We start from the raw sequence: 13,250 nt of genomic DNA, 5'->3' as shown, positions 1-13,250 counted from the left end.
TTTAACATTTTAGGCCAATTTGTTTTCTGCTACATATTTTTGGTAAAAAAAAATCCCAATAAGTGTATATTGATTGGTTTGCGCAAAAGTTATCGCGTCTACAAACTAGAGGATATATGTATGTCATTTTTATTAATTTTTTTACTAGTAATGGCGGCGATCTGCGTTTTTTAGCGGGACTGCAACATTGCGGCGGACAGATCGGACGCCTGACTGACAATTTTGGGGGGACCAGTGACATTACTACAGTATTCAGTGCTAAAAATATGCACTGTTACTGTAATAATGCCATTGGCAGTGAAGGGGTTAATCCTGAGGGTGATCAAAGGGGTCAATGTATGTCTATATGCTTACTAACTGTGTGTGTGGGGGGAGGAGGTTCTGTGACACAGACAAACCGCAGTTTCAGCTTAGCGGAAACTTCAGATCTGTCCCTGTCTGTCTCACAGAAGATCCGCCTGATTTGTTTACATAAGCAGACGGGTCTTCTCTCCGTTTACCGGACGATCGAGGGGGGAAGGCGTCTAAATACAGCGGGAGTGCGCCTCTGACGGCCCACGCGCTCCGCCGAAACCCCTTCCCCTACACTAAAAATATGCACTGTCACTGTACTAATGACACTGGCAGGGAAGGGGTTAACACCAGATGCGATCAAAGGGTTAAATGTGAGCCTAGGGAGTGCTTTCTAACTGTGAGGGGAATGGGCTTGTGAAATCAATACAGAGACCTGTGATCCTAAATAGGAGGAATACAGGAGCTCTGCATTGATTCCTGAGATAACAACGGTCTGCTGTGTTTTGCAAAGGCAGGCCGCCGTTCTCTCTTCACGGGGAGCGATCACGGGTGCCCGGCAGCAATCGCGGCCACCAGTCCCATGCATCGGCTTTCCCGCTAGCAAGTGGGCGTGCGCACGAACCTCCAGCGGTGCGTGCACGCCCCAAGGATCGCTTCTGCGAACCGCCGTACAGGTACGCCGATTCACGGGAACCTACCACCTTATAAAGGCGGCGGCTGGTCAGCAAGCGGTTAAAGTATAACTAAAGGCAAAACTTTTTTTTATCATTTTGGATAGTGGAGAGGGATTAGAATTCTTGTCAGTTTTTATTGCTGGAGGAGATTCACCCTCTCTATTTCTCCTGTTTACCATTATCATTGAAAGTTATGTTTTTGACACTTTTGGGGAGACCAGTGACAATACTAAAGTAATCAGTGCTAAAAATATTCACTGTCACTGTACTAATGACTTTGGCAGGGAAGGGGTTAACACCAGGGTCGATCAAAGGGTAAATGTGTCCCTAGGGGTTGCTTTCTAACTGTGGGGGGGGGGGGGGGGGCTTACTGGATGAACACAGAGACCCGTGTTCCTAATTAAGAGTAACACAAGATCCCTGTGTTCATTACTGACAGAACAGCAGTGTGCCCTGTTTATTTCGGCAGAGCACCATTCTGTCTCCATGGGGAGCGATCGCGGGTTTCCGGCGGATTCGCTCGCCCTCTAGCCAATCGGCGGGTGCGCGCCCCCACTAACTGCTACACGAAACGGCGTACAGGTATGTAGTTTCGCGTAACAGAGCCGACCTGCCTGGTCGGCAGGTGGGTAATATCTGGTAGTAGTTGGCAGGGCCGGGACAAGTGGTGGGCAGGAGGGGGCGGCTGCCCTGGGCGCAATGGTTTATTGCAGGGATAAGGGCTCCTTGACCCTAACCCTAAGGGAAGGAGGGGCGCAGTTTGGCAGCTTTGCCCTGGGCGCTGGATGACATTGTCCCGGCACTGGTAGTTGGCCATATTGAACTGGACATGTTCTGTAATGTATCTGTTCCACAATATTCACCAAGATGGTTACAATATTGTATGGCCATGTTGGGGACTTAAAAGAAGGAGTCACCATCCCAGCTTGGATGACAGAGCCAAGAGGGCTCCACCACCCCTGGGTCGATAGGATGCTCCCACAGAGCTCCCCACAAAAGAGGGTCACTGAAGTCCGGACTCCCCATTGGATAAATGGTTTATGGTTCTTTCCTATGAAACAGTGTTAATTTCGTCGACTAAAACCGACTAAAACGTTTTCGTCGACTAACACAATTCAGATGACTAAAATACGACTAAAACTAAAATGGCATTTTAGTCTTAAGACTAAAATATGACTAAAACTAAAATGGCATTTTAGTCAAAAGACTATAACTAAAACTAAATCGAAATTTGCTGCCAAAAATTAACACTGGTGCATGCTCAAAGCATAAATAATATCATATTAGATTTTTCACTCCAGGACCAGCAGTAGTATATAATGAGTTTGGAAATTGTAGAGAAATGCTTAAATAATTCATTACAAATTACAATTGAACTACACCCATTTGATTATAGATGACTAAAATGAGTTTTAGTCGACTAAAATGTAGGGCGTTTTAGTCGACTAAAATATACTGGAGTTTTAGTCGACTAAATACGACTAAAACTAAAACACTTGCAGAAGACTAAAATGGGACTAAAACTAAAATGCCATTTTAGTCCTAAGACTAAGACTAAAACTAAATTGAAATTTGCTGCCAAAATTAACACTGCTATGAAAGGGCTGTGATTGTACATAGCCAATCAGCAGGTCCCATCTGTGACTCATTGCCTGGGACTTGCATGACAGCTTCCCACTCTGTATAATCTATATGGGTGCAGGCGGGGAGCGCGCATGCGCACCCTTAACTAGGAGGCAGGCAGCAACATACGGATACGTTGCTTTGCCTGTGTGGGCCCCCTGTCTGCAGTATATTGCAGGCGGGCGGTCCATAAGTGGGTAAATCAGGTCATCATGGAATGTGTCAAGGCAGATGTTGATTGCCAAAGAACAAGATGGAGGTGGAACCACCTTTTCTAATTGGTGTAAGGTCTAGTTGGTCTGCATAGGTGTTAATCCTCAGAGTCACCCTTCTATGTAGACTTCCTAGCATTTACTTTTTTTTTTTTTTTTAATTTGCCTTTACATTGTGTTTGCTGGAGAAGATTATCAGTCCTTTGATTGCTTTCACAAGGACATTGTTCAAAAATCATCTTTCTGCTAACAAAAGACATTCTAGCAAGTTATATAAAGAACGTCACATTAGCATATAAGCACCTAATATTGTCATTTATCCATTAGCATACCATATTTTAGTTATTAGTAACATTGTTCTCCTTTTATCTCCAGGTAAATTTTATTGCCAACCTCATTTCATGCACTCCTTCTCAAACAACAAACAGAGAAAGAGAAGAACAGATTCAAAACTGCAGGTAAGTCAAAAAAAATACCCTAACCCCCCCTTAGGTGGTCCCATTTACCTGTGGATGCATCCACCTAAAAACCTCCTAAAATTAAACAATAAAATGCAGTATATTCCAGGCTTTCAGGCCGTCACTCACTGTATGTCTATGTAAACCCCTTTCAGTGTGCGGGTTTTTTCCTGCATGTTGGTAGGCAAGCAGCTCAAACATAGACAAGGAACCGAGGTGTATGACCCCGAGGCATTCTGCAGATAACAATAACATATATTATAGGTCAGTGATGGTGAACCTTGGCACCCCAGATGTTTTGGAACTACATTTCCCATGATGCTCACCCACTCTGCAGTGTAGTTGAGCATCATGGGATATGTAGTTCCAAAACATCTGGGGTGCCAAGGTTCACCATCACTGTATACGGCCTTAGAACTGTATATACTAAACAAAGCATGCATTAATAATGAATGGCAATCACACAGTGTCACGGCACCCGGGATAATGCCGGAGCACCGCCCTGGTAACACAATCTCCGGGGACTTCATCCCTAACAGCAAATGATGGTTCACTTTTCCAAAACAAATGTTGCTGTTTATAACCTCTGGAATATTCGGCCTTGTTTGTGTAAGCCCGGATGCGCCAAAGATGTTTTTCTATTTTTGGTCAATCACATTTTTTTCCAGAATTAATGTCCATTAGGCTAAAAATAGATTTCATGTCGGGAGTGTTTCCTTATTAGTGAGCTATTTATTTCACAGAAGATCAATGGCAGCATTTAAAGCATTTTTAAAAAATCACATATCAATTCCTCCATAGCCACAAAGGATACAAATCCACTCTGTGTGCCCCAAACGCATTTATTAACCCAGAAATTACCTTGTAAAAGTAGCAGTGACATCATCACTGTGCTGTACATAGCCTGTGCAGAGAGCAGAGCTGTGGGAGGAGCTCAGCAGGCTCCACCCACTACAGGCTGCCTGTAGAAAACTACAGGAGGGGGACAAGACCAGTCCAGTCACTCTGCACAAGGAGAGAGAGCAGAGCTGTGGGAGGGGCCCAGCAGGCTCCACCCCAGTAGAAAACGAAAGGAGGGGGCGGAGACAAGACCAGTCCCCCTGCACAAGGAGAGAGAATAGAGCTGTGGGAGGGGTCCAGCAGGCTCCACCCTCTGCAGGCTGCCTGTAGAGAACTTCAGGAGGGGGCGGAGACAAGACCAATCCCTCTGCACAAGGAGAGAGAGAACAGAGCTGTGGGAGGGGCCCAGCAGGCTCCACCCCTGTAGAGAACTACAGGAGGGGGCAGAGACAAGACCAGTCACCCTCCACAAGGAGAGAAAGCAGAGCTGTGGGAGGGACCCAGCAGGCTCCACCCCTGTAGAGAACTACAGGAGCGGGCGGAGACAAGACCAGTCATCCTGCACAAGGAGAGAGAGCAGAGCTGTGGGAGGGGCCCAGCAGGCTCCACCCTCTACAGGCTTCCTGTAGAGAACTACAGGAGCGGGCGGAGACAAGACCAGTCATCCTGCACAAGGAGAGAGAGCAGAGCTGTGGGAGGGGCCCAGCAGGCTCCACCCTCTACAGGCTGCCTGTAGAGAACTACAGGAGGGGGCGGAGACAAGACCAGTCATCCTCCACAAGGAGAGAGAGCAGAGCTGTGGGGGGAGCCCAGCAGGCTCCACCCCTGTAGAAAACTACAGGAGGGGGCGGAGACAAGACCAGTCCCCCTGCACAAGGAGAGAGAATAGAGCTGTGGGAGGGGTCCAGCAGGCTCCACCCTGTGCAGGCTGCCTGTAGAGAACTTCAGGAGGGGGCGGAGACAAGACCAGTCCCCCTGCACAAGGAGAGAGAGAGAACAGAGCTGTGGGAGGGGCCCAGCAGGCTGCACCCCTGTAGAAAACTACAGGAGGGGGCAGAGACAAGACCAGTCACCCTGTACAAAGAAAGAGATCAGAGCTGTGGGAGGGGCTCAGCAGGCTCCACCCTCTACAGGTTGCCTGTACTGAACTACAGGAGGGGGTAGAGACAAGACCAGTCACCCTCCACAAGGAGAGAAAGCAGAGCTGTGGGAGGGACCCAGCAGGCTCCACCCCTGTAGAGAACTACAGGAGCGGGCGGAGACGAGACCAGTCACCCTGCACAAGGAGAGAGAGCAGAGCTGTGGGAGGGGCCCAGCAGGCTCCACCCTCTACAGGCTGCCTGTAGAGAACTACAGGAGGGGGCGGAGACAAGACCAGTCACCTTGCACAAGAAAGAGCACAGCAGGTCTTTATTACAGGAAGGAAGTCTCAGACTAGATTATTGTACAGATCGGAGGAAATACACAAAGCACACCGAGATTAAGGAAGAATACACATCAGGAATGGATTTAGACAATATTTGCTAACTTTAAAGCTGAACTCCGGGACTTGGACAACATTTCCCCTTGTAGTGGGCTCCCCCACACTTCAAGGGTTAAATGCTTGTTTAGTCCAGGGGTGCAGTACTGAGGTATAATATCTTATTCCTAGGTTTGGCAGGCTTACTCCATCCATATGACCGGACCAGGGCTGCTGCCTCTCTAACAAGCTCTCAGCTGCGGTTGCATGCTCACCTCCTTCACATTCCATGCTCAATTAATAGCCCTTCATTGTACACATAGGTGTGTGCACCCCAAACCTCAAACACACATGCCTTTCTCTGCAGCCTTAGCTGCACTGGACAGTGAACGAATGGGGAGTGCTCTGTGCTGAGCGGCTTCCTGTTCATTCACAAACTAATGCTTCATAACCATGCTTCAGTTATGAATGAACACAGTGAGTGTGTGTGGGGGGGGGGGGGGGAGCATGTGTGCTAGCGGACATAGATTTGTTCTGTGAGGGGGGGATTTTTAACAGGGGGTGGATTTGTACTGGGAGGATGGGGAATTTATGCATTTATGCTTAGGGGGGTAATCATGCAGGTTTGTTTCTTTGGGGGGGGGGGGGACTTTTGCTGACACATAATACTTATACATCTAAGGGGGGAGGGGAAGTGCAGTTTGGCATGTTCGCCTTGGCTCTACATAACCAGGAGATGGCGCCAACTAAGTGCAGTATTCTGCACTTAGTTGGCGCCATCTGCTGTTACCTTTATATATTGCTGAGATTACTTCAGTCTAAGGAGCTGCCACATATACCTTTTGGACTTATGGACTTTTTAGTGTAATCCCACTCCCCCCTCCCCCCACAGCACAATCATGTGTATGAATATGTTTTAGTTTAGCTGTTTCCCTACCTGTTCCATTTTCTGGGACACACCCCAAAGCTTGTCCTGAAAATTTGGATGTGAGTGCAAATAAAAAAAGTATCACGGACATTACTCAGTTGGGTCCAAATCCAAAACTCTTTGTTGGTACTTGCCATTTTGGATAGGGCAAACGAGGGTCCTTTCCTGGATGTGGGTGTCACCCCTGGGACATGGATGTCTCATTGTGGTATATTTGACCCTGACTGTGTTTATTCGGGGGTTTATTATCTGAAGCCTCATCCTGTTGGGTAGATTGAATTGGTTCTGTTTTTTGATCCCTATTTTAGTGTCGATATCTTTATTCAGATTCTCAACATCTAGGTTCAACACCACATTTACATCTATACATAATGTCCCCCTGCCCTTCCAAGACCTGGGATAATAAGATGTTCCTTGCACCTATGGTTTGTGGTCGGTTTATGGAGGTTTACACAAAATAGAAGTCGCATCCTGAAGAAGCCTTTATTGTTGGTGAAACGCGTCGATCTGTACCACTTTCCGAGTTCATCCAATTTCTTAATATTTTAGAAACTTCCCATCATTACATAAAGCGTGTATATTTTTGTTGCAATGTGTTGAGAGATTTTCTGCCTAATTCTGGACCCTCCGTTTTTTTTTAGGACGAAGATAAAACTTGGAAGAAGGAAGAAGCCAGAGCTGCAGAGATAATGACCGATAGTCCCTACAGCAGTTCAGAGGACAGCTCCCCAGGTATCATGACTTCCTTATTTAGGAAAACAGTAAGCTGGCCTCTTGCGGTGACGAGGGATGTTCTTGCCTTCCCCAGCCGCCTATCTAACTGGACGCGCGGCGTGGTACAAGGCGCCAGGCACCACATCAGGGACAATGAGCAGCAATATGCTTACATGTACGAATTAATGAGCGTGGGGGTGCCTTTTCTGTACGTGCTTCTCGAGGTTTTGACCCTCATGTATGAAGAAGCCACACCTTCCCTACAGTATGTTATGGAGCAAGTGCAGAATGCTGTATGGTACAAAAATACCTAAAAGGCTGGTACCACTCAATGGCGTTGTTTCGAAAGGAGTAGAGAATTTTCCCTTTGCAAAGTGCATGTTGACTTAAAAGGATGAGTGAAGGGCTTGATCCAAAATTGATCTCGCCATGAAGTGTTCTTCCCCCACATTTTGTTGATTTTAATCTTCATCAGAGGTCTCCAAGCTTTCTAAACAAAGGGCAATTTACTGTCCTTCAGACTATAGCAGGGCCGGACTATGTCAAGTGGGAGGAAAAAATTTACATAGCACCTGTGCTCAGGAGGAGGAATAGTGCCTCATCATTGGTGTCAATGGGTGAAAATGTGCCCCATTATTGGTCTCAGTGCGAGGAATAGTGCCCTGTCATTGGTGTCAGTGGGAGGAATAGTACTACATCAATGGTGTTAATGAGTGGAAAGGTGCCCCATTATTGGGCTCAGTGGAAGAAATAGTGCCCTGTCATTGATGTCAGAGGGAGGAGTAGTAGCCCATCATTGGTGTCAATGAGAGGAATAGATCCCCATTGTTGGAGTCATTGGGAGGAATAGTCCAAACGCAATAATCTCCACTCCTGACAATGGCTATTTGGTAATACTGGGTGCTGTAATGACCACAGGCTAAGAACCATAGCCAATCCAAGTGGAAAAATATCACCAGCACACCAAGGATTCCTTAAAAAGGGTCCAAAGCTTTATTTTCGTGCCCTATGTTTACCTTGTGACCACAAAAATAAAGCTTTGGACCCTTTTTTGAGGAATCCTTGGTGTGCTTCTGACAGTTCTTCAATTGGGAGGAATAGATCCCCATGGTTGATGTCAGTGAGAGAAATAGATCCCCATGGTTGGTGTCAGTGGAAAGAATAGATCACCATGGTTGGTATCAGGGAGAGGAATAGATCACCATGGTTGGTATCAGTGAGAGGAAAAGATCCCTATGGTTGGTATCAGTGAGAGGAAAAGATCCCTATGGTTGGTATCAGTGAGAGGAAAAGATCCCTATGGTTGGTGTCAGGGAGAGGAATAGATCACCATCATTGGTGTTAGTGAGAGAAATATATCCCCATGTTTGGTGTCAGTGGGGGGAGTGGATCCACATTGTTGGTGTTAGTGGGAGGAATGTATCCCCATCATTGGTGTCAGTGAGAGGAAAAGATCGCCATGGTTGGTGTCGGTGGTAGGAATGTATCCCCATTATCGTTGGTGTCAGTGAGGGGAATGGATCTCTATTATTGGCCTCAGTGAGAGGAATAGATTCCCATGGTTGATGTCAGTGAGAGGAATGGAGGAATTCATCCCCATCACTGGTGTCTTCATCCCCATCACTGGTGTCAGTGAGTGAAATAGAAACCCATGGTTACTGTCGGTGGGAGGGATGCATCCCCATCATCGTTGGTGTCAGGAAGAGGAATAGATCCCTATGGTTGATATCAGGGAGAGGAATGGTACCCCTTTTATTTTCATTATATTCCTCTCTCAGTGAGAGGAATAGATCCTCATGGTTGGTGGCAGTGGGAGAAATGAGTCTCGATCATTGGTGTCAGTGAGAGGAATAGTGCCCCATCATTGGTGTAAGTGGGAGGAATAGTGCCCCATCATTGGTGTCAGTGAGAGGAATAGATCCCCATCATTGGTGTCAGTGGAAGAAATGGTGCATCATCGTTGGTGTCACTGGGGGGAATAGCTCCATGTTTCAGCAGGAGGAATAGTGCTCCAAGGGCCAAATAATGGCAAGCAAAGGGCTGCATCTGGCCCAATGGCCACATTTTGGACAAACTTCACATTATGGACCCCTTAGCTGAAATTTGCTTGAAAAACTAAATTACATTGTTTATCAACAAAGCTACAATATGTTATCCCCGTGTTCATGCTTGTACATAAGCAAAGTCATGTGATCTCTACATTAATGCTTATTGATAAACAAGGTCAGGTGATCCTGACTTGTAAATCACATGACTTGTTGAATAAGCCCGTTTCTGTTCCTCAATATCTAATATCATGTCCACAGCTAACAAAGGCCAAGAATGGGTCCAGAACCGTAGAAAGGCTCTTCCCTGACCCGCAGAACTTATTTAAAGTCCATTGCACCTTTAAAATCCTCATAAAAAAATTCAAATTTCGTCTTTCTCATTGGATTCAATGCAGTTATTTAAAATGGGGAAATCTTTCCTTAATATTGCAATTTTGACCAAAATTTTGGCAAGCTCAGATTTGTTCAATTTAAATAACAGATCATAAAAATAAAACTGAATTTTTCCTGCCATCATTGGGCATCGCACATGAACACAGCTTCCTATTATCCAGTAAGCTGGGCATCCACTTTGCTGAATGAACATTCTCTACAACTTTTAGTACATCAACCCCAATGAGTCATTTTACGGGGAGTAACTTCTCCAGGTACATCTTGAAGAAGGGCTCCCCTCTGACGTTCAGTGACACCTTAAGTGTGCGCTGAGACGGTGCTTATTGTTTGGACGGTGTTTGAAGGTTTAGATTTGCACTTTTTTTGTACCTTAAAGTCCGAGATTTCACGTTTACAATTTTTTTAAAATATTTTGCAACTTATTTCCGTGGGTTGCCGACTGTGATGTGACCAATACAACCAGCAGTCAAATTTCAACTCAAGCATGCTGTCTTCATTTCATTTCTGATTTCTTCCATATTCTCTATTGGATAAAGCAATTTTTTGGCATTATCCAATTTCACAAAAATTTTCTTTAGTTTATTTGTTTTTTTTTTGTTTTTTTTAAGAGAAAAACTGTCAACTTAAAAAAAGATATTCCCTTTTTTTTTTTAAATCGCTTTTTTTTATTTTTTTTATTTAATCACTTTAAAATATTGTTGCATATTCTGCACTAAAGGAGATTATGGAAGAAAACAAATTGCACACAATTAGTCCTAATATTTCACATGATATGTCTTTTCTACAAGCTTTTAGCTAACACTGACTGAGCACTTTGTTGTATTTTTCAAGATGGCATCTAAAAATATTAGATTAACCCCTCTTTATCATAGTTAGATTATTATTTTTTTCTGAAAGTTTTTTTCTCTCGTTTATTTCCCCTGAAAACCACAAATAAAAGGGCTTGTCTCAACAACATTTCTAGAACTTTAAAATTATATAATCATTGTCTGTCTTTGCAACAATGAAAAGGGTTGTGTTGATGTCTTGCAGTGAGAGGTAACTGGTGATTCTCCAGTTGTCATATAATTATATCCTGGCAGGTCCTGAGGCTTACTTTAAATGCCTCCCTATAAAAATTTATGTTTAAATGACAGGTGCAATTTTGACTAAAGCTGCCATGCTTTTTTAGTTGTCATAACATTTCCATTTCACAGGATCAATTTGTATTTTTAAAATATGATCTAAACATTTCCTAATACCAGAGGACAGTAATTCACAATAATACATTTCCAAACTCCATGGCAGCATGCATATGGGTTAACCCCGCCTCCACTCCTCCCCTATAGGACCCCACTCCCATATATCTTTGCTCTCAGCCAGTTCCTTTTTTGTCCTCCTCCTAAGGACCTGAATGGTTGAAGTCTTACCTTTGATGAAGTGTCCACGATCGAGGCCTGGTTGTTCGGCAAGCTGTGCCCCGGAAGACGTGTTGAGTCTCCAGCAGTCCCCACCTATTAGCAGGGTGGAGAAGGGCGATGGATTTGGGGCCACATGGAGTCCACAGCAGTCTTCAGCTATTAGCAGGGTGGAGAATGGCGATGGATTCGGTGCCATGTGGAGTCTCCAACAGTCCCCAGCTATTAGTGGGGTGGAGAAGGGCGATGGATTCGGTGCCACATGGAGTCCACAGCAGTCTTTAGCTATTAGCAGGGTGGAGAAGGGCGATGGATTCAGTGACATGTGGAGTCTCCCGCAACCCCTAGCTAATCGCAGGGTGAAGAAGGGCGATGGATTTGGTGGAAAGTGAAGTCTCCAGCAGTCCCCAGCTATTAGCATGGTGGAGAAGGGCGATGGATTCGGTGACATATGGAGTCTCCCGCAACCCCCAGCTAATCGCGGGGTGAAGAAGGGCGATGGATTCGGTGCCATGTGGAGTCCACAGCGGTCTCCAGCTATTAGCAGGGTGGAGAAGGACGATGGATTCGGTGCCATGTGGAGTCTCCCACAATCCCCAGGTAATCACGGGGTGAAGAAGGGCGATGGATTTGGTGCCAAGTGAAGTCTCCAGCAGTCCCCAGCTATTAGCAGGGTGGAGAAGAGCAATAGATTCAGTGCCATGTGCAGTCTCCAGAAATCCCCAGCTATGAGCGGGGTGGAGAAGGGCAATAGATTCAGTGCCATGTGGAGTCTCCAGAAATCCCCAGCTATGAGCGGGGTGGAGAAGGGCAATAGATTCAGTGCCATGTGGAGTCTCCAGCAATCCCCAGCTATGAGCGGGGTGGAGAAGGGTGATGGATTCGGTGCCATGGGGAGTCTCCAGCAGTCCCCAGCTATTAGCGGGGTGGAGAAGGGCGATGGATTCAGTGTCATGTGGAGTCTCCAGCAATCCCCAGCTATTAGCGGGGTGGAGAAGGGCGATGGATTCGGTGCCATAAAGAGCTTAAGCTTGGCCATTGTCAGGCAAAGCGGCAGTACGGCCTAAGAGCCTTGCTATTAGCAGGTGGCCATAAAAGCCCTGGGCCCGTGCAGCAGCATCTTCTGAATCCAGGCATGGTCGTAGGGGATGCTATGTGCGGTGATGTATACTTTTATTTTGCATATTCCATGGCAGCAGTTGTCTGTGTTTATCTGTCTGTTTTTCTTTCCTGGCTCTACGGTCTTTCAGCCTATGGCAGCTGGAGCACATTTGGGTTCCAAGCCGCCGCTCTCTCTCCCGGCCTGGTGTCCCTGTGTTACTCCTGCCCAGGGACTGTGGGCGACGGTGGAGTCATTACAGTGGAGAAATTCAATTAGTGGTCAGTACTGTTGATATTGACATCATCCGCATAGTGGCGTAAGTTTTGCTCCTGTCAGTTACGGCAAAGTGAGTGCTATGACTGGGGCCTGGGCTTGTTGATCCTGCCTCTAACAGGCCTAGTGTAAGATCCCTTTGAGGTAGCTTCATCTTTTGGTAAGCTGGACAGCACCGTAAGCCGGGCTAAAGTTGGCAAGTTGGGTCTTCCCTCAGGATCGCAGCCTGCTAGGCCAAAAGACGACACAGTCTAGAGGACAAAGTTCAGAGCATGCAAGGGTCACACATTTTTACAGACCAGGTCTGGATTTTAGGAAGAGCCGGTGAAGAGGCCAGATATCCCCTCAGAAGTATGCTGAAAGCTTGAACTCGGATATCCTAGAAGCTACTGAGTTTGAGCCTCAGACTATTGGAACATCAAAGCAGTCTTTTTAGGACATGCATGGTCCTTCAGAAGTCCTCATCTCAGATTAATTTCCATGGATTTTGCCTCACTCTGAGGTAAAATTAAGCATATGCTCTTGTATTATGTAAAGTCACTGGTGTCACATAGTGCTGCTGTGCCAGTCCCAGGATGTGAGAGATTACAGGACATGTGCTCGCCTCTCTTTATGGTCATGAAGAGGAACGGCTTGCAGAGGCCAATTTTAGACCTCGCGCACCTAAACCAATTTTCATCAAAATGAGAAGTTTAAGATGTAAGCATTGTCCCTAAATCATAGGGGGTCCGGTCAGGTGACTGGCTCATTTCCAATAGACCTAAAGATGCTTACTTTCATGTGCCCATTGTAGGAGACTTCCACAAGTTCCTTCGGTTCGCCATAGGTCAAGACC

The 13,250-nt window shown here is 46.1% G+C and overlaps 1 protein-coding gene across 4 annotated transcripts in view; it reads left to right on the top strand.

The window, feature by feature from the left end:
- Window positions 1-13,250, top strand: part of MICAL2 (microtubule associated monooxygenase, calponin and LIM domain containing 2) — a 398,277-nt gene that overhangs the window by 247,087 nt on the left and 137,940 nt on the right. For all 4 annotated transcript variants that reach the window (XM_082270277.1, XM_082270276.1, XM_082270279.1 and 1 more), the window contains 2 exons: window positions 3,179-3,261; window positions 7,130-7,220. In XM_082270277.1, coding sequence (XP_082126403.1) covers window positions 3,179-3,261; window positions 7,130-7,220 — 174 coding nt within the window. The remainder of the gene's footprint in view (window positions 1-3,178; window positions 3,262-7,129; window positions 7,221-13,250) is intronic.

The sequence above is a fragment of the Pelophylax lessonae genome (assembly GCF_965119305.1).
Source record: "Pelophylax lessonae genome assembly, chromosome: 10".
Classification (NCBI taxonomy): domain Eukaryota; kingdom Metazoa; phylum Chordata; class Amphibia; order Anura; family Ranidae; genus Pelophylax; species Pelophylax lessonae.
The sequence above is the reverse complement of the archived record's forward strand: the minus strand, read 5'-3'. Positions and strand labels throughout refer to the sequence as shown.